The 26,150-nt window shown below is 53.4% G+C and overlaps 9 protein-coding genes and 1 non-coding gene across 10 annotated transcripts; 3 read left to right on the forward strand and 7 right to left on the reverse strand.

Annotated features, from left to right (window-relative positions):
- Positions 1 to 172: 172 nt before the first annotated feature.
- On the forward strand, positions 173 to 3,006 carry BO80DRAFT_426633 (uncharacterized protein). Its single transcript, XM_025719817.1, has 3 exons — positions 173 to 513; positions 567 to 2,721; positions 2,819 to 3,006. The coding sequence occupies exons 1-3, from the start codon at positions 480 to 482 to the stop codon at positions 2,898 to 2,900; spliced, it is 2,271 nt and encodes a 756-aa protein (XP_025573705.1). The 5' UTR covers positions 173 to 479; the 3' UTR covers positions 2,901 to 3,006.
- A 1,538-nt stretch (positions 3,007 to 4,544) lies between these two features.
- On the reverse strand, positions 4,545 to 4,632 carry BO80DRAFT_t204. The gene has a single exon. It is a non-coding gene; the product is annotated as a tRNA-Pro (tRNA).
- A 669-nt stretch (positions 4,633 to 5,301) lies between these two features.
- BO80DRAFT_426634 (putative sulfate/molybdate transporter) lies at positions 5,302 to 6,945 on the reverse strand. Its single transcript, XM_025719818.1, has one exon. The coding sequence runs from the start codon at positions 6,877 to 6,879 to the stop codon at positions 5,554 to 5,556; it is 1,326 nt and encodes a 441-aa protein (XP_025573706.1). The 5' UTR covers positions 6,880 to 6,945; the 3' UTR covers positions 5,302 to 5,553.
- A 1,449-nt stretch (positions 6,946 to 8,394) lies between these two features.
- On the reverse strand, positions 8,395 to 11,048 carry BO80DRAFT_456685 (uncharacterized protein; the record flags this gene model as incomplete). The annotated part of the gene is made up of 3 exons (XM_025722187.1): positions 8,395 to 9,239; positions 9,490 to 10,439; positions 10,495 to 11,048. The coding sequence occupies 3 exons, from the start codon at positions 11,046 to 11,048 to the stop codon at positions 8,395 to 8,397; spliced, it is 2,349 nt and encodes a 782-aa protein (XP_025573707.1).
- Positions 11,049 to 12,050: 1,002 nt separating this feature from the next.
- On the forward strand, positions 12,051 to 13,777 carry BO80DRAFT_359360 (cytochrome P450; the record flags this gene model as incomplete). Its single annotated transcript, XM_025715926.1, has 6 exons — positions 12,051 to 12,122; positions 12,175 to 12,313; positions 12,369 to 12,754; positions 12,806 to 13,422; positions 13,474 to 13,550; positions 13,599 to 13,777. The coding sequence occupies 6 exons, from the start codon at positions 12,051 to 12,053 to the stop codon at positions 13,775 to 13,777; spliced, it is 1,470 nt and encodes a 489-aa protein (XP_025573708.1).
- Positions 13,778 to 13,976: 199 nt separating this feature from the next.
- On the reverse strand, positions 13,977 to 14,357 carry BO80DRAFT_129047 (uncharacterized protein). Its single transcript, XM_025713565.1, has one exon. It carries the CDS (start codon positions 14,276 to 14,278, stop codon positions 14,009 to 14,011), a length of 270 nt encoding a protein of 89 aa, XP_025573709.1. The 5' UTR covers positions 14,279 to 14,357; the 3' UTR covers positions 13,977 to 14,008.
- Positions 14,358 to 15,345: 988 nt separating this feature from the next.
- On the reverse strand, positions 15,346 to 17,786 carry BO80DRAFT_426638 (DEAD/DEAH box helicase). Its single transcript, XM_025719819.1, has 2 exons — positions 17,296 to 17,786; positions 15,346 to 17,224 (listed from the first exon to the last, which is right to left on the reverse strand). The coding sequence occupies exons 1-2, from the start codon at positions 17,643 to 17,645 to the stop codon at positions 15,562 to 15,564; spliced, it is 2,013 nt and encodes a 670-aa protein (XP_025573710.1). The 5' UTR covers positions 17,646 to 17,786; the 3' UTR covers positions 15,346 to 15,561.
- A 655-nt stretch (positions 17,787 to 18,441) lies between these two features.
- BO80DRAFT_385674 (FAD-dependent oxidoreductase) lies at positions 18,442 to 20,201 on the reverse strand. Its single transcript, XM_025716991.1, has 2 exons — positions 19,023 to 20,201; positions 18,442 to 18,958 (listed from the first exon to the last, which is right to left on the reverse strand). The coding sequence occupies exons 1-2, from the start codon at positions 20,010 to 20,012 to the stop codon at positions 18,581 to 18,583; spliced, it is 1,368 nt and encodes a 455-aa protein (XP_025573711.1). The 5' UTR covers positions 20,013 to 20,201; the 3' UTR covers positions 18,442 to 18,580.
- Positions 20,202 to 20,507: 306 nt separating this feature from the next.
- BO80DRAFT_129107 (glutathione S-transferase family protein) lies at positions 20,508 to 21,769 on the forward strand. The gene is made up of 3 exons (XM_025713567.1): positions 20,508 to 20,897; positions 20,968 to 21,360; positions 21,448 to 21,769. Exons 1-3 carry the CDS (start codon positions 20,800 to 20,802, stop codon positions 21,611 to 21,613), a joined length of 657 nt encoding a protein of 218 aa, XP_025573712.1. The 5' UTR covers positions 20,508 to 20,799; the 3' UTR covers positions 21,614 to 21,769.
- Positions 21,689 to 25,187, reverse strand: BO80DRAFT_129072 (putative DUF221 domain protein). The gene is made up of 6 exons (XM_025713566.1): positions 24,887 to 25,187; positions 24,369 to 24,837; positions 23,702 to 24,319; positions 23,325 to 23,651; positions 22,865 to 23,263; positions 21,689 to 22,797 (listed from the first exon to the last, which is right to left on the reverse strand). The coding sequence occupies exons 1-6, from the start codon at positions 24,935 to 24,937 to the stop codon at positions 21,968 to 21,970; spliced, it is 2,694 nt and encodes an 897-aa protein (XP_025573713.1). The 5' UTR covers positions 24,938 to 25,187; the 3' UTR covers positions 21,689 to 21,967.
- Between the last annotated feature and the right edge of the window lie 963 nt (positions 25,188 to 26,150).

The raw sequence follows: 26,150 nt of genomic DNA on the forward strand, positions 1-26,150 counted from the left end.
AAAAGACTGAAAGGCACTTTAACTATATGGTAAAAGGAGGTTTGGCTGGTTAATGCCACGTGACTCTGATTTCATTTGAGCATTCCGGTCCAAAGATATCCCGCTCCGGTTTTGGTCTCCGGGTCGAGGTCAAGAGTCACCGCCCGCAGTCGGTCCACCCTGCCATCCTACCGTGATCCACTGTCATAGTCGCTGTCATAATTATCACGAGAAACCTATGCATTTCTAGCAAGAGGTGCCTTGACTTAATGACCAATAATTGAAAGTTAGCGTATTGCAATTTTGACTGTCGAATATTGCACGCCGCCTAAGTGATTAGTCCGGTGTGCGCCCGTTTCCCTTCATAACACTTGCCCCGCACCTTCTCGCGGACAGGAACACTTCGAGCTCTCCGGTGGGCTCCACTCGGCGTACTGGTAGTATCCCAAAAACTTGATACCTTAGGCAAGATGAAAACAATTAGCACATGTTTACTCCTAATGGTGGCTGTTGTATCTATTGTCCATATTAACGGTAAGATATCTCCAAGATCTGCATCTATCTTGGGCGCTAATCTGAATATCAAGCCCTTCATGACCTCTACGTCAATAATGATGGGGAGAACCTCGTAATAGTCCCGCAAGAAAATCGCAACGGCTGGGTCAATCCCGAAGATTTGCCCCCTATGCCGCAATGCATTGCCCAGCAAGATCAGTCTGCCTGGCTGAAAGCAATGACGAAATGCACCAGCAAACGATGCACTAGGCACTTTGGCATCATCTGCACCCATCACCAGTGGCTGACCCAGCTCAGCTGTCTGAGCGTGGAGTTCTCTCCCGATGTTATCGCGAGCTATTTCAGGTACTGTAGTCGATCCACTCTCGCCAAAGCGCAATTGTACCAGTGGGTCCGGAGAATCACCAGTCGGAGGTGGCTGGTCAATGTCGGCGATGGGAATGGGCTGGAACATCTCACTCCGGCCTCTTTGGCGAAAGGATATGCAGCTGTTGATGTGGTGAACAAGGCATCGACATGTCTGACGGAATCGAGCTCTTCTCTCTCATCAGAACCATTTCAGCATATTATGGCCTGCTGTGGCTTCACGGGTACGACACAGCATACGGGAAATGCGGCCCGTCCCTGGGAGTATAGTGAACCCCGACATTCCATGATCGCTCTCGATTCCAAAACTGCTGGCTACGATATTGTCGGACAAAGGATCAGCGATGGTGAATATTTCGATAAAGATTGCTTCTGCAGTACCTTTACCATAGATCTCGAAAGAGAACCTTGTTCGGAATCAGATTTACTGGAGCTCACGAAAGAGCGTCTCTGGATTCGAGCCACCTGTGGCCCAGCATCCTTGCCCCCTGACTGGACTGACGGGCTCAAAACCACACAATCCGCCTACATTCCCATCAAAGATTGGCACTGGCCCTCGTGTGTCGCGGACATGCCGCAGGAAGTGATCGAGCTGCCTAATATATGCGCAGCAGATGCTTGTGAACCCGACTTGAGTGGCTATTGTGATGTCAAGCGTGCAGTGGACAGGGCTTGCTTCTGCCGCAATATCAAGTACGAGACCTGCGGGGGATCCTGCCGCGTATTCGAGTCCCGCATAGACTACGTGGGCTGGCTGTATGATCTCTGTGGCCAAGTGAAGGATTGGCACGGCTTGCCGAATGATTGGAGTAAGACATTAGCTGTCCCTACCCCGGTTGAAATGATTCCGTGGCCATGGACGATCAAGCCGTCAAACAATTCAGATATTGATTACCTCACCCGCGTGCGACGCACCTCTGGGGAGATAATATGTGTCTCCAATGAGTGGAAGCTGAGAAGCTTCTACACACTCAATATAGCGATTGCTCTCGCAGCATTTCTTATCCAGCGGCGTTTACCTCGATTTGAGGGCGATTGTCGACATCAATGGTACACATATTTGTGCTATTCGCACACTTGGCTCGTCAAGGGGATGCTAATAGCTGGGTCGCAACTGCTTGCAAACTGGTACAATGTGCTGCTTGTTGAGATGACTCCTGGATATGAAAACGTCCCTACTATTCACTTACTGCTTCTCTGGTGTTCGATCCCTCGTCCTGCCTGGATGGTAGTTTTGCTGCTCGGCCTACAAGAGCCGTTCGGAACGACAAGGTTATCCGCCGCAGCGTCCGTCGTACTTGCCGAGATCATTTTGCAGTTTATATCCTCGTATTACATGCTTATGACCATCAAGTACGGCCTATACCACGATTTCTATCTTGGACGTCTACACGAGATACGCAGAGGGACTTTAGCAGAGACCATGTACACTGGAGCGCTTGTGTGGGGGGTAGTTGTCGGTCTGACGGTTTTTCAAGTTATGCGGGCTATGCACAATCGGGGAATGGCAATCGCCGCCCTTGACACCCTAAACTTCGATCGGCCTAGTATTTGGCAGACAAGAGCTAAGCAGACGCAGACAACACCTAGCCTCGCTGAGCGCCTGAGAATGATAATATCACCTTGCATCTGTGCGCAGATAGAGGGCTCGACTCAGGGCTTGGAGGAACGATTGCCGGGAGACCATATGGGGAGAGATGATCCCGGCGGAAGATACGGCACATTCTCTGTTCAAGGAGAGCAGCAGGCCCGGACGTCTCAGCGAACGACGATGTATGCCGCTATAGTCATAATTATGCTCCTGCTGTGGACCGCGCAGTGGCTGTTCTGGGGTGGATATATTGGTCTCAGCTCCGAAGAGTAAGTGTTGATCGCATCCTCACTGCGCCTCCGGCCTCTGAATCCTTCTACCCTGCCATACTCGAGGACAAAGTCTACATATGCTAACCTGGCGTAGGGTTTGTCCTCCTAAGCTGAGGGCTCTCACGGCTGTCTGGCTTGCTTCGTCGGTGATGGGCGTTTTCATTAGTGTCGCTTAGTCAATGTAAATATATGCTTGTCATCCTGTAGCTATAGCGCGGTCGTCTGTTATATAGTATTATTGGTCCGGGCCTAGGTTATGCCTAATGGCTATGTGAATGATACTCCTGTTCTCTTTACTTGTATAGCCAGCCAAATTGTGATCCTGGAATTGGTGTTTCGTCGCCAGCGCACTGCTCTACAATCCAGGGAAGAGCCGCTTACATTAACTAAAAACAATATCTTCTTAGCAAAGTAATTATTATTGCTGAGTGAGTAAGAGGAGAGTATAATAGAATTGCTTAGTGAAGAGCTCAGGATGATTAATGCTACGCAGGAATTCATAATCTAGTGGTTCGAATCTGGCTGATCTCATCCCTGGTAGATCTAGCAAATGAATACTGTAGTAAGCGGATATGTATTATTATGTCTTGTATAACTCTATAAGATATGCTGTAATAGAATCCAATTCTTTCAATAATAAAATTAGTAAGAGAAAGAGTGAAGTATCATCCATGAGAATTATACTTCTTTAGCATTGTCAGGCTGAGAACAATGACTTGTGACAAGAATCTGCCTCTTTGCATGCATTGGTATGGCTCATGTTTTAGATTCTTTCAGTTTTGTTGATGTGACCAACGCTTTGTAAAATTCCATCTCTCCCACCATGTATTGATTCCTCAAGAGATAAATATAAATGAGAAGAAACTTGAGATTTATGGCTCTGTGAGATGGGAATACTAAGATGAAACTTGAGGGTACCACGAAACCAGGTCTAGCTTTCTGAGAAGTTTTTATTTCCACACTGACGGTATAAGAACTAGAACCTCTGGTTGATGGATCGGAAAACAAGAATCAAGAGCTCCGGGTAGACATGGCGGTTGCGCAAGGCACTGTAGAATAATTCAGATCGGTCACCAGTCTATTTTTGCAAGCGGCTTTCATTATGAGCGGACAAGAGAGAACAAGGTCCCAAGTTGCCAGGGTGTGGCCGTTGATGTGGAAAACAGCCACAACGAGGCCTGGTTAACCCGAGACGAGCTATCTTTCCAATGACGGTCGAACTTTCGCTTAGCAGCGTGGCAATGCTTGCTCTCCTGGGTTGTTGTCTATTTCCCAGACGCAAGATTAACTCTTAATTAAGTGATCTCCTGTTCTTGTATTACAATGTGATATGCCTGATCTTTAATAATCCACTATTGCGCACTGGCCATCTCTCTCTCTAATACCAGATCTCATTAACTTCTTCGCAAATCCCAGATGAGAGCCGTCATTCCGACTTCGACTCCAATGCTTGCTTGTCGGTCGATAATATTTACTCCTGGAGCAATCTGGGATTGCTCAAGGATTACTTAGGACACACACTTCTATGCTCCCCCCACGCTCCGGGCCGCTCTGTGAGCAAAAAGCGGCGCCAAGTTCGACCTAAAGTGGAAAGGGAAACTCGCTCGATTTCCGCAGCGATCCAGTTCGTTAGTCTCCATATATACCACCTACACTGTCCTCTACAAAACCCCCCTCCCTACCCTACCCTCCCCTCCCCTCCCCTCAAAACCACCCCATGATACTCCCCGCCACACCCGAAAAACCACAAAATCCTCCCCCTCTCTCACCCCCTTCCCAGAAGACTCGCACCATCGCCAAAAAAAACCAAAAAAGAAAAGGGCCCGAACCGCGATTCGAACGCGGGGCCTCTCGCATTTAAGATTAAACCATCCCAAAGCGAGAATCATACCACTAGACCATCCGGGCTCCTTGTTGTAGATCAATTTTACACAAACATAGATAAAAAAACGTTTTTTCAATTCTTGTGAAATCCGGGGATCCGTTTGCTGGAGTGCTGGACTTGGCTGGTTCTCTCTGGGTTCGTGACTGGCTTCGGTGTTGGCTATGTACGGGACTATTGTTGGATTGGATTGGATTGGATTGGATGGATGGATGGGGTTCTTGGCGTGGAGACTGGAGTAGAATGAGGGTTTGGGTTTGGGGTTTGTTGGGGGAGGCGTTGCGGCTATTGTGGCTGTTTTTTGTTTCACCGCTTACTGGTTTGGGGATTCTGGGTGGTGGACTTTGTTGGTTTGGGGGGACTTTTCGGTGGGGCAGCTTGTTGATGTAGTATTCTTGGGGGCTTCCTAGCAGGTATTTTACTCGTGAGGTCTAGAGTGGCTTATGGAGCAGCTGGGTGCGATGCGGCGAAGGAGTATGGTATTAGCAGTTGGTGTTGTCCAGAAGATATATATTGCCGGAGGTCATCTCGTTTGGTAGATGGAGTAGCAGTACCAAGTTTCGTAGAACATCATACTGCGTAGAACGTGATTAAAACATTCCATTGGGCATGGAGTGCACCCTGACCCGACCATATTGTATATAGATCTGTGATTCACTTGAGACAGCAGCGATTGCGAATTTAATGATCTTCCAGTCGGAAACAAGCCAAGCGCAGCGGCCTGTGGTTAATCAGCTCTGTGGACACACGGACTGACCATAACATTGAACGTGTAAAAGATGATGTTAGATTGGAGATATCGAGCCTATCAGGCATCCCCATTGTGCGACCACACTCCATGCTTCATCCCTTTCATATTTCATAAAGAGAACTAACAATCATTGATCACGTATATACATCCTATCTAGTGCTCAATGACAACACCAGCCAAGGCGATTGACACCCATCTACTCCAATCTCACCCCTCTCCTCCCCTCCCAACGTGCCTTGACCCTCTCCACAAGAGCCGGGATCTCAAACGCCCAATGACACAACAACCCCGCCACAAAGCCCACCGCATCATTCTTAAACCCGACCAACAACCCCACCGTCACCATCATCACAGTCCAGCGCTTCTTCCGCTCGTAATCGCTCAACATGGGACCGATTTCTTGCGCCTCGTTGCCGATGAGTCCGTCGCCGATGAGTCCGTGACCGGCCTTACGAAGATCCCTTGCGCCCGTGGTGTTCAGGCTCTCGCCGACGCTGACCAGTTCCAGGCCGGCAGCGATGACCATGATGCCGAGGAGGGCGGTCGGGAAGCGCTTGAGGAGGCCGACGAGGGATTCGCCAAAGAAGAGGCCGATGAGGAGTTTGAAGACGCCCAGAAAGATGATGCTGGCACCGGAGCGGGCGCCGAAGCGGTATTGGGCGGCGAGACCGCCTGAGCCGTGGCACACGGGCATGGCACCGAACCAGCAGCCGAGGAGGTTCATCCCCGCGACGCTGAGGCCAATGGAGGTGATGGTGGGGGTGGGGTGGTTGGGGAGAAGGTCATGGGCGAGGTGAACGACGGCGACGATGGAATTGAGAGTGGTGAGGGGGATCTGGCCAATGCCGGCGTCGAGGGCACCGAGGGACCATTCGTGTGGGGTGGGGAGGACGGTGTAGGGATGCCAGATGGTGAGAGCGGGGAGATCCGAGGCGAGGGCAGAGACGATGATGGCGAAGAGGAGGCCGACAAGGAAGACGATGAGGGCATAGGGGACGGTGCGGTAGACATTGGTGGTGATGAGGAAGAGGAAGGCGGCCAAAGCCCAGAGGCGGTTGTCGGCCCACGAGGGGGAGAACCAGTTCAGGGAGGAGAGGAGGGAGTTGGCCGAGGCAATGATGAGAGAGAGGCCGGCGCCAACTTGGATGCCTTTGATAATGGGGATGGGAATGGCATTGGCGAAGCGAGTGAGCAAGCCGGTGACGCTGAAGAGGAGAATGAAGCCCGCGACGAAGAGCCCGGCGGCGGCAATGGCGCCGTTGGAGAAGTTGCGTGCGATAGCCACGGCGGCAATGGCTTTCATGGGCTGTACGGGTAGGGGGATGCCAAAGAAAAGGCCGGTCAGGATGTTGAAGAGGCCAGAGAAGATGAGGGTACTGGAGAGCGAGACGGTGTTGTTCACGGCCAGGGCGATGGCGATGGGCAGAAATGTGCCCAGGTCGCCCAGGGAGCCGGAGATTTCGGAGACATAGTGATGGCGGAAGGTGGAGAGGTTGTGGGTGGTGATTTGGCGGAGGTTCATGGTGAGGAACGACTCAAAGAAACGTGGAGGGGTGAGGAGGAGAAGAGAAAGAAGGGAGGAGGAAATAAGGTCGGGGGATGAAGCCAAAGCAAGGCGGAAATGCATGGATCAGATCCCCGCAGATAAGATTGACGCGGCACGTCATCTGATCCCGCGGAGAAGTCCAGTCCAGTGGTTAAGATTCTCGCTGAAGGGAGGAGACTCATAACCTGGGGAGGAGACATCCAGAGGTATAACATGGGGTTTTTCTTGCTATATCTCTACATGGTGTATTTCCATACTCCTACAACTACATAGTCACCCTTCACCACCACCATCAGCCCCTACCCCAATGCCCCCCTCCCCAGCCTTCTTTAACCTTTGAATCATTGTAAACCAAAACATTTCCAATGAAAAAGGAAATAGATATAATATTCTACTTCAGGAAGCAGATTAAGAAATCATATCTCGTCTAGACCCTTAATACACCTCTCTCCCTCTCTCTCTCTCTCTCTCTCTCTGTGAGATTACATAATTCCATCATTCAATACTAGAAGCCAACCAACTCATCCCAGCCCACTATGATGCTTTCAATCGTACTATTTGATCAGCATATTGATCATGTATGATGGATCAAATAGCCGACGGACCTCTATATTTATGTATGTGTGATTTTAGGAACTGATTTTATTTAATTCAAGACGGCACGGGGGGTTCTTTTGTACGTATGTATTATCTATGTATGTATGTATGTATGTATGTATGTACGAATGAATTATTTACTATGTAGCGTGGAGACTTTGGTTGGATGAGAAAGGCCGGTAGTGTGCTTTTTATTTTGCTAGGGATAAGTATTAAAGGAGGTGTAGGTAGGATGTCTTGGGAGAGATCGGATCGGATTGGAGATTCTCAGTACGAGGATGGCCGGTTATACTTATACTACGTCTGACAGCTATATTCGAGAGAGTAAGGATTATCACTATATATAGATATTAGGCATAGGCGCGCACTGTATTCCAGTTATCTTATCAAGAGTTTGCAGTCTTATAAACCATGCTGTTCTCTGGAGATTCGCATGTTTAGTACACACGGAATGGGACACTCATCGGCCAGGCTGGACGAAGGATGTTCATGCATCATTTTCATCGCGTGGCGTCGGTATCTAGATTCTTGATATCGAAAGCAGACCGCTGCAGTCTGTTCATCTTCAGAACACCATCCGCAGTGCCACGACTGCAGGGGCTTCCGGGCATCGGACACGACGGTCTCCGACTGATATGGGCGGCTGCACTAAGGCATCAACGGGGTAATCGAGTGGCCCCAGTGCGGCTGTCCCGCACCATCAGCGTCGGGACTGCCCAATCTGCGACTGTAGTCGAGATCAAGTATACAGCCATTGAGCGATGCATGGATATGGATGTATCGAGCGCATGGGCATGCTCATGATAACCCCACGGACTATGCTAAGCCGTAAAGCGCATAAGACGCCTGATATCGAGCATGCCTTACACCCTCCAAGCAACAAGCAACAAGCAATCACAAAAACTTCCCACTCGTAAACCGCGACCCAAAATCCGCCGCCTTACTCATCATCTCCCTCCTCTGCGCATGCGTAATCTTCGACGACAACGACATATCCTTCTCCTTGTCAAACGCCCGCGCACTCGGATCATCCTCCTCTTCCTTCTTCCCATTCTCCGCCTCCCGGGCCGCCCGCTCCGCTGCCTCCGCCGCCTCACCCTTCCTCTTCTCCTCATTAAACCGATGAATCTTCTCCTGCATCGCCCGAGACGGCTGCGCGCCACGCGCCCCCGAATCCCCTGCCCCCGCAGCAGCTACCCCGGGCCGAGTCTGCACGCCCAGCACCTCATCCTGCAACCGCTTCATCTTCTGCTCGGGCGTTTCCGTCCAAGAGACATCCACTCCGCCACCACCGGGGGTGGTATTCGCCGCCCGACCGGTTTGGAATTTCCGGTTGCGGAGCTTGGTCGGGTCGACGCGGGAGGAGCGGTTCGCGCCGTCGATGGGTTCGAGCATCCAGGCGTCGCGCTGGGGGGGTTTCGGGGCCGTGGTGGTTTCGGTGGGGATGGGGTCGGAGTTGCTGCTGCTGGTGGTGGGGAGGGTGCCTTCGGGGGGTGGGAGGCTGGGGCCGAAGTCGTCGTCATCGGAGCTGTCATCGTCGTCGTCGGAGGGGGAATTGTTCTCGGTAGTGTCGGCGGGGGGTGGGAATGCGGGACCGATGACTTTGCGGCGTTTGGGGGCGTCGGAGTTGTCGGGGAGGGAGGGCCCCGCGGTGTATTTGCGCTTTTCGGGTTCCATTTGGTAAATGTGGTGTAGATGCTGGTTGAAGTAATGGTGGTGGAGATGAATCGAGCTCGAAGCTGCGGACGATGTATGCGGAGGCAAACGAGACAAACATTAGAGTTGGTCATGTGACTGATAGGAGCGAATTGCCTTATCGGGTAATGATACCCGCCTCATCCATCACCCAGATACGAAGTAGATAGGTAGGCATTGAATTCATTTAGACCAGTTGGAGAATCTTCACTACATACATCACAGCTCATAAGACATGAGATCTTCTATACATCAATACAATCATAACGCCTTATCTTCAACGCATCTGCTCACCCAGCATGCTCCGCTCGGTCTGCCTCGGTATCATCCCCATCTCATTGGAAGAACTCCGGGACAGGTTCCCGGGCACGGTATACTCGATATGCTGCGCGAGATCAGGACCACTGTCCGTCCGCGCCACAGTCGTGGATTCACTGCCCTGACTGGCGGTACGTGTCGTCACCCACGTCTCCGGCTTGGGACCACCCTGCGGCCCTTGTTCCGCCGGTTTGATAATGCCCATCTCCACGTACCGGCTCATGTCCCGCTCATCCTGCGAGGATCGGTCTCGGCGGGGATCCCTGATTTCCCGAACCAAGGCCCGGCCTTTCTTCCACCAGCTGAGCTTCCGCTGCCCGACTCCCACGTCATCCGCCACGGCATGGTCGAATTCGTCTCGCTGGGCGATCAACGCCTGGTCGTCGTTGAGCTCACAGAGCCCACAGATGTTGAAGAGGATCAGCAGCAGTAGCGGCGGCGTGTATCCCAGTCCGTACAGCCAGCCCGAGTTCACTCCGTATTTCAAGGGCGACACCGTCCAGTCAAACGCCGAGGCAATGGCGTACCCGATCTTCACTCCAAGTAAGGCAATGGCCACCAGGAACTGAGATGGCGCGGCATTCAGGTAGAATAGCAGCTGGCCCATTGTGCTGGTCGGCCGCATCCGGTAGCGGTAGATGCTGTGCTCCAGGCTGTAGCAGATCACCAGAACGCCGCCCATCGCGACGAAGCCGGCGGCCCGCCACCGGACATCGGTAGCGACCGGTTTGGCATGGGTGATCTGTTGTTCAGGACTGCGCTGCATCTCGATGGGCGTCCACGAGCGCGGAACGGTCAGGAAGAAGTTGGCGAAAGCGCAGGCGTAGAAGAGGATCGGGAGCACAAACTCCTGGCCCTCCCGGCTGTTCGATACCTGAAACGCATACGGATCCCGGTCGTAGATCTGCCGTTCTTGCCACGAGCCCCTGGAGCCATCAGATCAGATCAATACTGCTGGGGGAGGGGGTGATCATGACTTACCAATGTCGTACTCCCTCCCAGACAGCCGCCATCATCCCCGGAGTAAGGAGCGTATAGAAGACACTCTGCAAGATCAAGGGGGTGCTGACGATATAGTCTCGGTCCACGTCGATGCTCATGAAGCAACTAATCGCTCCACAGGCGGCGATGAACAGCATCCAGATCCACTTCCCCCGACGGCCCATGATATACCACCGGCGATCGACAGGCAGGTATCGTCGACCATGTTTGCGCAGGTTGATCAAGGTGATGGCAATGGAGATGCCAAACATCAACGCAAACGCCAGACCGGCCGAAGCATGTTGCCCCAGATCGCGAATGGGGGCATAGCACGAGGTGCCTTTCACGAAAGAACCATTGGCGGACATGTGCGGTTGAAATTCATCAAACGCGAGATAGCAGTCCGTGCCGTTCGAAAGGGTCCCGTTGCTGAAGAGGGTGTAATGATAGTAGTCCAGTGCGGTGCGATTGAAGTGCACTTCGTTGATGAGCACGTCGGTTGCATTGGCCCCGGCCTCGAAGGGGACGACAGCCCGCACGTATAGCAGAGGCATGGCAAGCGGTCGTGTCAATCACCCTAATACCAGAGTGCCTGTCAACCTAGTGCCGCGATGTCGTTCATCGTGACAATGAAGCAACAAACTAGAGAGGATGAAGAGATCGTCGCAGGGTCACTCGGAACTTGACGGAACGATGACGCTGGGCCGTGACAAGGTTGTATCCAGGCCAGTCGATGATGCGCGGATAGGCCCGCGGTCCAATGGGGGCTCTGGATGGCGCTCGCGAGCCAGGCCATGATCGACAAGAATGGAATTGAGTTGACGACAGCGGGACGCGCCTGTCAGCCAGGCATGGCCCGGAATTAAGTTTGGGGAAGGGGTTTCAAACCAGTGGAGGTGAAGCCAAGGTGGTTACTCCATAAGGGTTGGAAAGTTGAGATGAGCAACAACAGAGAAGACGAAAGCGATTAGCGTACCTCCTTATTATTCATGGTTTGGAGAATGATGGTTTGCTATCTGCTGTCATGTATCTAGCTTGCGTGGCCTCATAGCGCACTGGGTCATCCGTGATGGACACGGGGGTGGGTGGCAATCCGCCTCGACATCAATGTGATAGTATACCAGGGCCTAAAGCCAGCCCATCCAACTGGGTCGACTGACGTGCAGTGGTTGCAATCCAACTTACTAGAGACCTCGTTTGGAGTACTCAAGCAGCAATCTTCCTGCACCAGATCGAACGGGACCCGATCCGATGACCTCCACGCCGACTGTCCATAGAAGGGCCATGGAAATATTATGCCCATGGCTCATCGTTTGATCTCACACCCTCACTGGTAGATCAGTTGTCAGGAAATCCCCAACCATGTGATCATTCCTTTGCGGATGTGGTCGCTCTCATTCGACATTCCCCGTCATTTGTTACGCAAGGGAGTGGCGCAAAGACTCACGCGAGACAGCCTCCCATTTCTCACCTTGCAACTCACAACATCATATACACAGAAGAGATGAGACATGACTGCTCGCGGAGATCCAGCGCCCACGCACTCGGCAGACACCATGGAATCCAGTTTCGTGGTTAGCCATGCCCCAGGATTGATCCTGTCGATCTTCATCTTCTATATCCTGATAGTAAGCCTCCCACCTTAATCCGCAGCAGGGGATTAATCCAGCGGATGAACAGATTGTATATCACGAACGAAGGAACCCGTTGTCCGCGGTGCCTGGTCCCTTCCTGTCTAAATGGACGGATATCGTTGTCCGATACCATTCGGTGATCGGCAACCGGCCGCGATATGTGCAGCTGCTACATCATCAATATGGTGGCTTGACCCTTCACAGCGCAAAGGCGCTTAAGGCTAACTGCTTGTCATATAGGCCCGATCGTCCGAGTCGGCCCCAATGAAGTCGACGTCGGCGAGATCGCGGCTGCTCGCGAGATTCATCGCATCGGAAGCAACTATCTGAAATCGCCGCGATATCGGCTTCTCAAGCACGATAAAACCGAAAGCATCTTCAGTACTATCAATCCGAAATTCCATAGTAGACATCGTAGGCTCCTTTCGGCACCTCTCTCGGACGCGAATTTGCTCTCCCTGGAGCCGTCAATCGAGGCACGCGTCCGCTTCACGATGCAGCGCATGCGAGAGGAGATGGCTGACCGGGGGGTAGCGGATGTCAGAAAATGGTTCTTTTTTATGTCGACTGACGTTATTGGGGAATTGACCTTTGGGGAGTCGTTTCAGATGCTGGAACTAGGCAAAGTAATACACCCGACGCAGGCATTATGACTGAGGGTTGACCAAGTCGTCCAGAAAAACCAGTACATCGAAGACCTCGAACTGGCCGGCCTGCTGGCTGGCATTCGGGCATCGTTCCCCGCGGTGATCACACTTGCAACCTTCCTGCCGCTACCCTTCATCAGGGAAGTCAACGACAGTCGGACGCGAACGGAGGGATACGCAAACGAGTCGATTGGTCGATACAAGAAGCTGCTCGCCGCCAACCCTAACAACGTCAAGCCGACCTTGTTCACCAAACTGTACAATGCCGGCGAGGAAGGTTTGCCCGATTCGGAAATCCTCGGTGATGCCGACGACTTCATCTTGGCCGGCAGTGACACCACCTCCATCACGCTGACTTACTTAGTCTGGGCGGTATGCAAGGCCCCAGCCATCCGACAAGCCCTCGTTGCTGAGCTGGCCGGACTTCCGGGCCAGTTTGGCGACAAGGAATTGCGGGAGTTGCCCTACATGAACCAGGTTATTGACGAAGCTCTGCGCCTTTACCCGGCTGTACCTTGCGACTTGCCTCGTGTTGTGCCACCGCAGGGGGCAACTCTGGGAGGTCATTGGATCCCCGGGGGGAGCACTGTCACGACGCAGTTATGGAGTCTGCATCGGGATCCTGACGTATTTGCCCAGCCTGAAAGGTACCCACCACAATCCTAGTTGACCCCAGCCAGGATAATTGACTGCTTTAGATTCGACCCCTCCCGCTGGGCATCACCCACCAAGGGGATGAAAGATGCTTATATGCCTTTTGGGGCCGGAAGCCGCAGTGAGTATCAACCAACCACATCAAGAACACCCATCCTGACCGTGATAGATTGTATAGGAATGCACTTGGCCCGAATGGAGCTGCGATTGGCAACAGCTCACTTCTTCCGCCAGTTTCCGGACTCGCAGGTGTCGACCAAAGAGGGAATGAGCGATGCCGATATGAAGGAGGTGTTGTATTTTCTGTTATCGCCAAGGGGGAAACGGTGTTTGATGGAGGTTCGATAAAGGTTGCAGGAGGTACTGTATTCCGGTGTTTAGGAGCAGGGCTTGTGGTATCCGTTTGGCTCTGCCAGGAGGCCACTGTCTGAGCACTGATGTTATGCCAGATGCCATCATGGATTCAGGAGGCTAGATCAGGGAGGAGACTTAGCGATGAAATATGACATTCTGTACTTTAGTTCAGGCCAACATCAGCCAGAAGGTACAAAGGTCTCCGATTTAGCACACCACAACGACTTATTCCGCAAGTTGATTGCATGAATCCAGAGGTCCAGTGGATGGTCGCCGCCAAAGATCTGGAGGTATGCAATCCAGACAAACCAGCCCAGTGCTAACCGATAGCGTGACAAACTGGAACAGAATCAAATGGCGAGCAGCGACTCTCCATTGAAACAAGCATACTACCATCCTATCTTCTGATGGCTGAGAGCCATTCATATATTTCACATAGAAAATCCACGAACCAATATAAGACCTCTTCATTGAAGAGAGTCCATTCAACTCCATCAGTGAGGTACACACTCACTACCAGGAATCCCAGTCAGATAAGCACTTGAATAAGACCTCATCAAAATGCACTTCAAGGACAACTTCGAACCGAACCTGAATTGACGGTTCATATCCAGTGGAAGACCAGTTGAGCTTCATGACACCTACAGAGCGGGCAATAAAACATGCGACATGTTCGATCCGTGATGCAAAGGATGAGACATGATAGACGCACGAAATGCTTCAATTTCCATCTCAGCTATGATTCTCCGCCTACAAATAACAAGCATCTTCTTTCCCCCTCATACGAATTCTTTATCTAGGATATTCACCACCACCACCACCACCACCACTGAGGAATATGAATACATCCCCGACCAAGAAGCCCCAAAGAATCATTCCAGACTTACACACACACCATACCCTTCCCCCAACAACAACAAAAGCACATACCCACCATCCAACCCCACAAATCCTACCTTCATCACAGCACCCCAATCAAAGACTCTAGCCAAGTTCTCCCCACATTCAATACAACACAGTATTCAGCAAACCACCATCCCTCCCATCCCCAAAGTTTCCCTCCGGAGTAGATCCCACTAGAATACACCCCCTTAAGCAAACCTCCCAGCTCACGCCCCCAACACAACACAACACAACAAATCCTCCTAAATCCATCGTGATGATATATACCATGCTCAACACGAACACAGCCGATTGTCTTTAGTTCTGTATATTTGGGTTCGTGGATGTAATGCAGATGATTACATACCATTATGTTGTGGCACATCAAGCCATTTGAGAGTGGTCTTATGCCTAACTAGGGTTGGGTTGGGTTGATACGGCTTCGGTGAATCGTATGGGATGAGGGGGTATTGGTTCTTTTATGGGGTTTGGTGGTTGTTTTGCTTTGTTTTGGGAGGGAGATTGAAGAAGGGCTTGATGTTTGGTTCCAAGCTAGGGCATTCATCACTTGTCTTAATCAACTGGCGTTATAGCATGTCATGGAGCTTACGCAACATCTCGTTCTTGTGCGGTTTCTAGCTATCTAGGTAGACCCTACCTGGAGTATCCAGGGCTTATAATGCAGTCAGTAAGTATATGTTATTACAGGTCTATCTGAGTAGAGACTATGCCATATTCACGTGGTATCTGTTAAGTAGTATACATGCCATCTATATCGAACACTTTTCTGCACAGGTCCAAGATGGGAAAACATTATCTGAAAATCTCGTTCCCGATCACCGGCACTTGGACATCTGCCGGTCCGGGGAATGTGAATGCGAATGCCAAAGGGAAAATCAATAAAAGTCGTTGTTGTAGCGATCGCGACGGTCACGGTGGTCGCGGTCGCGGTGGTCGCGGTGGTGGTCACGGTCGCGGGGGCGGCCACTGCGGGGCTCCCAGGACGAGCGAGAACGGCCGTCGCGATCGCCCCAGGACTCGAAAGAGTTGCCGGAACGGCTGGAACGGCCGGACCGGCCGTCGGACCAACCACCAGAGCGGCCACCCGAACGCCCGCCAGAACGTCCGAAGCGGGAGTTATCACGCTTAGGCATGCTGTCGCCGGAGGTCAAGGCCTTCATGACCATGGCCGAGATCTGCGGCGGTCTGGGCAGTCCATAGCCGTACTCTGACAGGTCGTGCATGGACGGAATGGCGTCGCCCGCAGGGCGGAAACGGCCCATCAAGGTGCCGATGTGAGACTTCCACGCTTCCACCTTCAGATCCTCAGGAACCCTCGCCATCGCGGCCTGGACTTGGCGCAAAGTCTGGGAAGTCTCGGAACCGTCTTCCGCGATCTCTTCGCGCATGTTCGCGTGGGCCACGGGCAGCGAAGTGGCTACCTCGACCGGCAGGTCGCCGAGCAGTCTCTTGAAATAGGACTTCTCGCCCGGGTGCAGGAGGATCCATCCTTCACCGCTCTTGTTGGCACGGCCCGTCCGACCCAGACGGTGAATGTAGGTCTGGCGGTCCCGGGGGAGGCCGTATTGGATGACGTGGGTGACATCGGGGAAATCCAGACCACGCGCCGTCACGTCGGAGGAGAAGAGGATGGCGGACTTGTCCCGACGGAAATAGTCGGCCATGCGCGTTCTCTGGGCCTGGGTCAACCGCGAGTGGATTTCGTAGATCGGGAGACGGCCAAGAGGATGGCCCTTCTTGTGGTCCTCGGGGTCGGTGCTGAGTCGCCGGAAGGCATAGTGGGCCATCGTGACCATCATGGTCGAGTTCAGATAGACAATCGCCTTGAAGGGCTTGGCGCGGACGTCTTCGGTGTTTTGCTTCGCCAGCTCCAGAATGGCCGGCAAGGCATTCTGGAAGCCGTCCAGGTAGGCAACCTTTTGAGGAACCCGCATGTGAGTGGGGGTCTCGTTATCCGAGACGGTCTTGATGATATCGAAGCCAGGCTTCATCGTCTGCCGAACCAAGTCCATGACCTCCATCGGCACCGTGGCGGAGAACATGAGAGTCTGACGGTCGACCTCAGCCGGGTCGGGCAGAAGCTGTTGGATTTCGTGGATCTCCCGGGAGAAACCATCGTCCAGCAAGCGATCCGCCTCGTCGAAGACTAGGGCCGACAGCTTGGGAACCTTGACACCACTGTAGGGGTCGTCCAGCAGATCCTTCAGACGGCCGGGGGTACCGACCAAGATATGGCAGCCCTCTTCCCGAATCTTCATCAGACCCGACCTCTTGTGTGTGCCACCCACTGCCGTCTGTACCTTCAGACCGGTACCAGACACCAAACGCTGAGCCTCGGTGGCAATCTGTTCCGCCAACTCCCGAGTAGGGGAAATGATCAGAGCCCGGATATCAGGCGGAGAACCCGCACTCCGGTAGGAACGGCCTGGACGCCCGGGGCGAGTGGCAAGGGTAACCGTCGGGTCGGTGAGAATCCGCTGGACGACCGGGATCAAGAACGCCAGAGTTTTTCCAGTTCCCGTCTTTGCCTGAGCCAAACTACGTGTGAAAGAATCATAGTCAGCCGAGATGCAGATCGACAAGGGGTAATAGGAGACAAAAACACTCACAGATCATTGCCATCCACGGTCGTACGGATCGTCTTCGATTGAACTTCGGTCATGGTTTCAATGCGCATTTTGCTCGTAACGGTGTTGATGATCTTGGGGTCAACCAGGCCCTCCTTCGCCAAATCTTCGAATCGATCTAGTTGCACGGACTCGGCAGGTTGCTGAGCCTCAGCCTCGGCCGAGGCAGCAAAGTAGACGGGAGAGGGATGGTACAGCGCTCTGGTAGTGCGAGAGACAACAGGAACTGATGAGGCAAGCCATTGTGGCTGCTGAGTCGACGATCTGACCAGCAGAGATCGCGACGCACGCAGCGCATGGACGACGCCGGATCGGCGAAAAGCGCCCAGCATGATGAGAGCTTATGGGATTCTGGGGGATAAACAGTGAAACAACAAGAAAGATACCACAAAGATTGAGAATGAAAAAGATGAAAGAAGAAGACAATCGGGGGAGATGGATGGAGGTTGGGAGGATAGAGGATGGAAATGAAGGCAGATAAAAACGCGACCAAAAACTAATCGGCGGAAAAAATGGACGGCAGAAAACCAGGCACTCGGGGCGGTGACGCCACCCCCGGGTCCACCCATCTTTTGATAACGACATGATTTTTCGAGCTGGAGAATTTGGTCATTTTACGTAGTATGATTTTCTTAGTAGCATGATTTGTGTTCAATTGCCGGTGTTTCGTTGGCTGCAGTGTACCCGGCGTGATGTTGATCCAATCTCAACATTTCAGAGATCGGAGTCTAGATCTCGAACCATAACATTGAGCTTGCGGATGAGGATCGCCCTTAATTAGCCTTCTATAAGCATGGGGAGCGCATTGCGCACAACATCCAAATAAGCGGCTTGTGGTTACATTGAATATGTGGAAATGATATTGAGAAGAGAATGGGATCTTTGGGGATGAAAATTCGGGAGTTGAGGCAATTGCGGAGGTAATTATTGGCGGTGCAGCGGGGGCGACCTACCTTATGGATGAGTTGTTGTGGTGAGCGATCTCATTGGTTATATGCTCTTCCATCACAGCTATGCTAGAGCCATGTAGCTTGCTGGCTGCTTAAAGCAGAAAAATCCGACTATGTAAGAGGATAGTCCAATCGCTGCTTGTATCCAGTCTTCAATCTGAAGACAGATCAGGTCATACTTCATTTCTATCTAGAGATCCCATGTCCCGCCCTCTACCCATGAATAAACATTATGTACCCGCAAGAACAGAAACCCTAAATGATACCTATTTAACACCTCTAACCCGTCCCTTTTCTTCCGGTCTATTGTCATCCCGCTAAGACTCAATCTCTCCTTGAAATTCCCTCGTCAACGAGTAGACCGACAAATCCGAGAAACTCTGGTGCGTGGCCGCCGGTAATACCTGTCTCTGTCTCCCCGTCACCACCGTCGCGGGGGCGGCAGCAATCCCTACCGGCGGCAAATGCACCGGCGACATGAGATCCCGCACATGGCCCGGAAACAAGCCTTTGTCGAGATCGCTCTGCCAGAGACGGCGGGAGGCATCAAAGGCTTTATTGACGAGCTCGCGCCGTAGGGACTCGTATTCTTGGAACGTTGTGGGGAGGGAAGCGTGCAGGTTGCGGGAGAGGATTTGGGTGAATATGAGGGCATCTTCGATGGAGTATGCGGCGGATTCGTCTCGGGGCGGCATCTGTTTGCATGAGAAGGTTAGTGGTTGGCCAAGGTATTGGCTGAGATGGTTGGTGTAGGCTTACCGCATGAGCTGCATCCCCGAGCAGGAGAATCCGACCCTTGTGCCATTTCCCTCGTTGTCGGACCTGATATACCGGGTACAAGGCCCAATCTTCGATGGTGTCGATGAGTTCGCGGATGCTCGGAAGGGCGGATTTGGCGAATTGGGTGCGCACGAGATACCGGATGGACATCTTCATGCTGGCTTGTTCGGGAAACCCGAGTTTCGAGGTCGCTTGGTAGCGTTCGATCAGATGTTCGTTGACGCGGAGGATGGCGGCGGAGAAGATCTTCTCGCGGGCTGGGTCACAGTAGCTGGTGAGGAGGGAGCTGTGGCGGGTGAGATGGACGGCGGTTTGATCGAAGTGCATAGGGAGAGAGAGGGCGGAGGCGTCAGTAACGCTTTGGATGAAGGAGATGCCGGTGTATTCGGAGCGGTTGCCGGGGTCGACAATGCGGGTGCGAGTGATAGAATGGACGCCGTCGCAACCGAGCACGAGGTCGCCTGTAGCGGAGGAGCCATCTTCGAAGGATAGGGTAACGGAGGAGTCGGTTGTCGTGCCGCCGACGACTTTCTTGTTGAAGTAGACAGAGACGGTGGGAGAGTGAGCGTCGAGGACCGAGAGCATGGCGCGGGAGAGGGCATTTCGCATCACTCGCCGGCCCTTGTAGCCCCCGTATCCTCGGCCGTTTTCGTCGGTGAATTTGAGGGGCCCCAGCTTGCGCCCGGAGCGGAGAGAGAAGAGATCGATCAAGTCGACTTCGATGCCAGCTTCTCTGCCCATGCGATTGAGCTCAGATAAGACGCCCAGCTTATCAAGGTAGTTTTGCGCCGTCGGCGTGAGACTGATGGCGCCTCCCGAGGCAGATAGGGCCGGGGCGCCTTCGAAGACGGAGATGTGGAGATCAGGGATGACGGAACCCAGCTCCGTGGAGAGGGAGATGGCGCTGGCAAGGCCCGCGATGCCGGCGCCGACGATGAGGATGTTGTGAGGCATGGTAGGTGGTTGCATGGTGGAATTGGGGGATTGCTCGTGCCTTGTCGCGGGGACTTGCAATCGACTATAAACCAACCCCTCCCGGGGCCGAGTCACCGGGTTACACAGGCGCAAGACGGAGTGATTGGGGCGAATGCCATCAAACCATGGATTGCCAGGGAGGAAGCCACGGGCAGACTGGAATATCAACTTGACACTGTCAGGAGAAGCGAGCGAGGGGAAGCCGACGCAGAATCGGACTAGACCCTGGGCCACCGTTTGACCAAACGTAACGGCTTGTGCAGCGCTGTCTCCGCCGCCGGCCGAAACCCAGGATGTGGGCCAATCAGCGAGGGGACGATCGTCTGCAGGCCGCGCGAGCCACAGTCGGCGGCGGCGGAGGGCCTGAGGCACAGCGCCGATTGGCGGGGCGAGCCATAAGCTGCCGCTGTCTAGTAGACTCTAGACTAGTCGACTCTAGCCGCGGTACTTGCTGACACCGCGTACATACTACTAACTAACTAACTATATAGTGATAGTATTATGGGATGCATGTTTGCAACAGCATCAGTTGGATACTGCATCCAGCATCAGTTAGATTGAGAATACTGTCAGCCACAGAGCAGCAAAGATGTACAGGAATAGATCCGATCCAGCCACGTACCACCCCTGAACCCGTGACGTCAAGCCCAGCCATTCTTGCGGGGTATCAATACGACAGCGAACCACCAACAATCCCTACTACATACATAGTGTATGCATCATCATCATCATACGCCACCGCCTCCTACTCCACCACCATCACCACCACCACAGCACAACAATGAACGTCTTCAACGACCAACCCAGCACCCTCACCCTCACCACCCCCAAAGGTTCAACAACAGGAACCACCATCGCCATCCTCCTCGAAGAACTCCAGTCCGTATCCCCTTCCTTCCCCCTCCCCTTCCCCAATACCATCACTCCTAACCAGTAACCACCAACAAAGCCTCCCCTACCACCTCCACTTCAATATAGCCCAAACAACCCTCACAGACATCCACCGCACCGGGCACAGCACCACCCTCGATACCTTCGACAGCATCACATCCTACCTCCTCACGCAATATGATGAGAGTCATCGGTTCTCCTATCCCGCTGGATCACCGGAATGTGCTGCCGTGAGGGAGAGGGTTCAGATGTTGATGGTTCGGATGGGAGGACATCATTCTCGTTCTCATTCGCTTGCGCATTCGCATTCTGAGGATGGTCAGAATGATGGTGGTGATGGTAATGGCAGTGAAGAATCCATCCCCTCCGTACGGAAGATACTAAGTTTATATCTACATCTGGAGGAATATCTACAGAAAACGCGGAAGAGGTATCTGGTGGGGGAAAAGTGGTGTGTATATCCTATCTATCCCATTCTATCTGATTTCGTAAGTGGGTGAGTGAGATGTTAATGGGGGTGGTTGTGGTGATGGTGTAGTACGCTCGCTGATTTCGCGCATTTTCCGTACGTCGCGGCCGCCGGGGTGTATGGCTTGGATTTGGAACGGTTTCCCGAGTTGACGGCGTGGTATGATCGGTTGGCTAGGCAGGGGGCTGTCAGGAAGGGGATGGAGGCGGTGGGGTTGAGGGTGGATAGTTCGTAGCAGAGTCAGTGTGGTCGGGGGCAGCTGTTACTGATACGCTAGGAAGCCGGGGTTCATCGGTATCACGGCAAGGTGTGCATCCAATATCTCATTAGGCGGCTAGTCCGTATATCACATCACGGCCGTTATGGCATATGCCCTCCCTCAGGCACCCCCAGACACCCCCAGGCACCAGGAACATTACTCACAACTCATAAATTAGTATTAACATGGACATGCGTATTATCTCGGAGTCAGGCCGGGGACACCCCCGCCTGCCATCCTGGGTATCAAGCACTTAAACATCCTCCAAAATCATACACAAAGGTCCCGATGTCCTCCACATGTCAGTGGAAAGTTGGTATAGGCAATTATCTAGTAGTAGATCTTCTCCGAAAAGATCGGAGGCACACCCTTGTCTTGGTCCCAGCAGATATTGTTCTTCTCGTCCAGCCAGGCATCCTCGTCCGTGATCTCAATCACACGCGACGTGTGCTTGATCTCCTGGCGACTCACCCCCAGCTCATCACGAGGAATCCAGAGCAGAGGAGGCTTGGCCTTGATCGAAGGCGGGAAGTAGGCATCCCGCTCCACCTCGGGAGAATACGTGGTGGCCTCCTGCGCGCTGGGCACCAGGCGCCGCATCTGCGCGTAACCGTCGTACTTATCCGGACGGAGGTACCGGAGGAGGAAGTTGGGCTGCTGCTCGGGGATGTCGGTCACGGTCAGGCCCTTCTCGGCGGAATCGACGTTGGCCACCCCGCTGTCCCGCGCCCCAGAGGCACCCGCGACAGCTTCATCCGACGCCTCCCCGGAGTGACTCAACTTGGTCTGCTCCCGAGACAGCAGAGCTTCTTCTTCCGCTTCCAGGTTCTTCGGCAGGTAGTTGATGAGAGGCTCCAGTGCGCTGTTGAGGGCCACGTGGTAGAGAACACAGGCAATCAAAAGGATGATCAGAAGAATCAGGGGTCCCAGGGCAATGGTGTTGGCAGCGGTTCCGATAGCGAAGAGACCGATCAGGCAAACCATCAGCAGATAGCAGCCCACCGTCAGATGCTTCAGGGCTTGGACGTAGGCCTTGCCCTGGGTGTCGATATCGGCATTCGTGACATAGAGCATGTTGTAGCGGTAGGCGAAATAGAACAGGTAAAGACCGATGGTGGCGAACCCGAGCACGAGAGGTGCGATGCACGAATAGACAATAGCTGCAGGTGAAAGATGGTCAGCCGGTTTTAGTTCCCACATTAACCATTGGCGACCGGGCGTTCTTACCAATGACGGCGAGAAGGGTGAACACGGGATACACGGTTCCCCAGCCGAGACCCGAAAGGCTGGACCAGCGAGTGTACATCTTCCGGGGGGTGCTATCCAACAGCTTCCCCAGAACCTTGCCGAGAACCAAGCCACTGATCTGCAGCAAGGCGCCGGCGCTGAAAGACAATCCCTGCAAAACAATGTAGGAAATGTAGAAGTTGGAAGCCGTGGGAATATTCTCCGCCAACAGGGAGGCAGCCGAAGTGGGCTGGTTGATGATCTTGGTGACGACACTCGAGGCAGAGGATGCAAGAGTGACAACCAGGAAAACCTGGATCACCTGGAAGGCGAAGTAGAAATTCTGCGTGGTCAACTCCACCGCGGCCGAGGTAGGGGCACCGCCGAGTTTTGCCGCCACTGCGAAGGATCAGATGGACTGGCTTCCAAGACATCTGGGATGAGATAGGGTTCAACTTACATCGGAGGATAATGGGCAGCAACGCCATGAGCACGGACATCAGGATGGTAGGCAGAAGGGACGTAATAACACCCAGAATCCAGCTTGGCACGTCCTCAATAAAGCCAAGGAAGGGGACCTTGTCGACAATGTAGTTGATGTTCGAGATGGTACCAACAACCGCAGTGGGGATAGCCCAGAAAACAATCAGGGCGACCACAAATGCGATGGTTCCACAGTAGCGGATGAGCCGCTCCCACCATTTAATGCGCAAGTTGGACCAGATGACCTGGGTGGGCTCCAGACCGATGTAACGAGGCGCCATGCGCATGGGGGCATTGTGGGCCACTGAGCGCAAGTTAGCAATGGAGAGATGTGGAGGGGATGGGCATGCTCACCAGACTGGAAAGCCAACTGGGCATCGATCTGGGTGTGGAACTCAACAAAGACCGACGAAACCAGGTCCGCATCACCAGCCCGATGTTTGGCCTGGAGCTCCTCGATTTCCGGAGTAAGACGCTCGATCTCCGATCTCGCCCAGTTGATCGTATCTACCTTCTTGCCGACGAGGAACGTGAGACGATGTGTGGGACGGTCCGAGGGCCTGACCCAGCGGGCAGCAACCGAGCCAGATTCATCGTCGGAATCGTTGCACAGAGTATCGTCGGCGGTCTGGCCATCCTCCGCGTTTCCATTCTTCTTCAGGGCCTTGAGCCGAGCGGCGTTTGCCAGCTTGATGAGCTTCGTTTCCGCGGCCTCCAGCTTCATAGCAGCATCATCGCGCGCAGCCACCTTGTCGTCCAGTTCGCTGGTGTTGGTCGTCAGCCACACAGTCTTCACTTTCTCCGGTCCGAACATCTGTCGAATCTTGTCGCGGTTCAGATAATCTTGCGTGACAGCGGTAAAGAGTACGGTCCGGGATGAGAGACGGCTGGCGTAGGCGGGAGAGAGGGCATAGGCGTGGCGCAGGTTGATATAGAAAATGCACTCGCGAGTGATGGTGAAGAAGACGAACCCTAGAAAGCATTAGCGACGCTCTCGGACAGCATGTCAGGTAGTACTCGCCGACAAACAACCATGCGACGAACGCATGAGCAAAGTAGCGCGCGTATTTATCGGAGCTGACGTTTGACATGCTCAGGATATCCATTTGCGATCTTCCACCGCCGCCCGTTGCATTGACCGGCCACAAGATGGGCCAGGTCATCAACACTCCGACGAAGCAGATCGTCGAAACGACTTTCAGAAAGCGCAATAGCAGGTACGCATCCATGGAGTGGTGCTGCAAAACATATTCGTCGGGTAACCGGTACATCTGCAGGATCCAATTCCACAGGCCGGTAGGCGAAGCGGGAGTACGTTCCGAGGGGCGCAAAACTCCCAGGTAGGTTCGAGGCATGTACATGCGGAATTCCCTGCGTCGCAAGATAATGAAGCCAATGACCATGGCCACGGCCACAATCAAGGAGGGGACCAAGGTCGAAACCAGGCCGGAGGCCGAGTTGGAAGCACCTTGCACATCCTCACTGGTGGTCTATGGAGGTCAGGTCTGGCATGCGACCGAGCCGATCATCGAGACTTACCCGTCCAGCTAAGTGATGAAGGCCTTGCAGGCCGACATCATGGATAGCCATGATGCCAGTGACTCAACCCCGTGGCAGCGCAGTGGAGGAAGTCGAAAAGAGGGTGGTTACGTCAAAGGGTCTGCAGATGTTGTACGATCGACCGGCCGCGCGCAAAGAGGGGGAGGGGGACGCAGGCAAGGGAACGACCACGATTGAGATTGGAATATCCAAACAAAGGAGTAGGAAAGAGTCGAAAAAAAAGGAGTGGGAGGAAAGGATCGTTTAAACGAAAAGAGAAAAAGTAAAGAATAGACTCAAGGGGCGCAAAGCTTAAGGAGAGGGGGAGCCACCAGCGAGGACCTCTTTTTTGTTTGGGTCTCCGGGAATCTGGTTGGGTTATGATCTGCCCACGTAAAAAAGATTAGAGAACGGAAAAAGGAAAGGAAAAAGAGATTGGGTGCAGCCGTCAAGGCATGCCAATTGGTCCCCAGGAATGAAAATGGGTTCGGCGTGAAGAAAATCTCGGGTCACGACGAGGAAAGAGGAGAGAGAAGGGGACGGAGGATGAAGCTAGTGCCACCACGAGGGGAACGCGCCTCTCCACTTGGGGGTCCAGGACGAGTGAGAAGCGCAGCCAGTCCGGCGCCAAACATGGATCTGAGATGCGATCGTTGGGTCACGGAGTCTGGGTGGGTGGGCAGTCGATGACGCTGAAAAGGCCTGCGTAAGGGGAATCCCGATCGCTTCGCAAGCTAGTTTTGACTTTACGTTGATCAACAGCAGAACGACGATCGTGGTCCGTTTCAGCCACAGTTCGTCATGATGAGAGGCATCATGCCAGAAAACGTCCATCGTCTGCTTCTTCGCCAGAATCCTCTCGAGTTTTTGCCATCAGGTCCAACCCGGATTGGCAGTCCCACCAACGTTGGCTCTGGGCCGACATCAGAACATGAACAATTTTCCGAGCGTCGGAGGACGTGTGGCTGGAGAGGTGATAAGGCCAGGCCGAGTGGATGAGTTGTTCAATAGATCGGACTTAGCGCCACTAGCCTCTGACTCGCTCTCGCTTACCGTTTCGTAACCATGGCGTATGGCCCTGGGCCATTCTGCGGCAAAGCTGAAGCGCTCGCGTGAAATTCCCCGTCATGTCGGTACCTGCCCAAGATCCAGCGTGGTGATTGCTACTTGCAGGAAGGTCATGTGCGGTAGCGAGGTGGCAAATCCTACCGATACCTCCCCTTTCAGCTCGGGTCCGGCATTCAAGGTACGAGCCCGTGTGGCT

This window comes from Aspergillus ibericus (genome assembly GCF_003184845.1).
Source record: "Aspergillus ibericus CBS 121593 unplaced genomic scaffold BO80scaffold_29, whole genome shotgun sequence".
Lineage (NCBI taxonomy): Eukaryota > Fungi > Ascomycota > Eurotiomycetes > Eurotiales > Aspergillaceae > Aspergillus > Aspergillus ibericus.

What these genes read in the sequence shown, in the direction of transcription:
- BO80DRAFT_426633 (XM_025719817.1), top strand. Translation starts at nt 480, where the DNA reads ATGGTGGCTGTTGTATCTATTGTCCATATTAACG. An exon ending in ATCTATTGTCCATATTAACG is followed by an intron (nt 514 to 566) that starts GTAAGATATCTC and finishes CTGAATATCAAG; the next exon opens with CCCTTCATGACCTCTACGTC. An exon ending in ATTGGTCTCAGCTCCGAAGA is followed by an intron (nt 2,722 to 2,818) that starts GTAAGTGTTGAT and finishes AACCTGGCGTAG; the next exon opens with GGTTTGTCCTCCTAAGCTGA.
- BO80DRAFT_426634 (XM_025719818.1), bottom strand. Translation starts at nt 6,879, where the DNA reads ATGAACCTCCGCCAAATCACCACCCACAACCTCTCCACCTTCCGCCAT.
- BO80DRAFT_129047 (XM_025713565.1), bottom strand. Translation starts at nt 14,278, where the DNA reads ATGGAGTTGAATGGACTCTCTTCAATGAAGAGGTCTTATATTGGTTCG.
- BO80DRAFT_426638 (XM_025719819.1), bottom strand. Translation starts at nt 17,645, where the DNA reads ATGCTGGGCGCTTTTCGCCGATCCGGCGTCGTCCATGCGCTGCGTGCG. An exon ending in ACCGTGGATGGCAATGATCT is followed by an intron (nt 17,225 to 17,295) that starts GTGAGTGTTTTT and finishes TTTCACACGTAG; the next exon opens with TTTGGCTCAGGCAAAGACGG.
- BO80DRAFT_385674 (XM_025716991.1), bottom strand. Translation starts at nt 20,012, where the DNA reads ATGCAACCACCTACCATGCCTCACAACATCCTCATCGTCGGCGCCGGC. An exon ending in TCGGGGATGCAGCTCATGCG is followed by an intron (nt 18,959 to 19,022) that starts GTAAGCCTACAC and finishes TCATGCAAACAG; the next exon opens with ATGCCGCCCCGAGACGAATC.
- BO80DRAFT_129107 (XM_025713567.1), top strand. Translation starts at nt 20,800, where the DNA reads ATGAACGTCTTCAACGACCAACCCAGCACCCTCACCCTCACCACCCCC. An exon ending in ATCCTCCTCGAAGAACTCCA is followed by an intron (nt 20,898 to 20,967) that starts GTCCGTATCCCC and finishes CCACCAACAAAG; the next exon opens with CCTCCCCTACCACCTCCACT. An exon ending in TATCTGGTGGGGGAAAAGTG is followed by an intron (nt 21,361 to 21,447) that starts GTGTGTATATCC and finishes GTGATGGTGTAG; the next exon opens with TACGCTCGCTGATTTCGCGC.
- BO80DRAFT_129072 (XM_025713566.1), bottom strand. Translation starts at nt 24,937, where the DNA reads ATGGCTATCCATGATGTCGGCCTGCAAGGCCTTCATCACTTAGCTGGA. An exon ending in CCAGTTGGCTTTCCAGTCTG is followed by an intron (nt 23,652 to 23,701) that starts GTGAGCATGCCC and finishes ACTTGCGCTCAG; the next exon opens with TGGCCCACAATGCCCCCATG. An exon ending in GCTGCCCATTATCCTCCGAT is followed by an intron (nt 23,264 to 23,324) that starts GTAAGTTGAACC and finishes GATCCTTCGCAG; the next exon opens with TGGCGGCAAAACTCGGCGGT.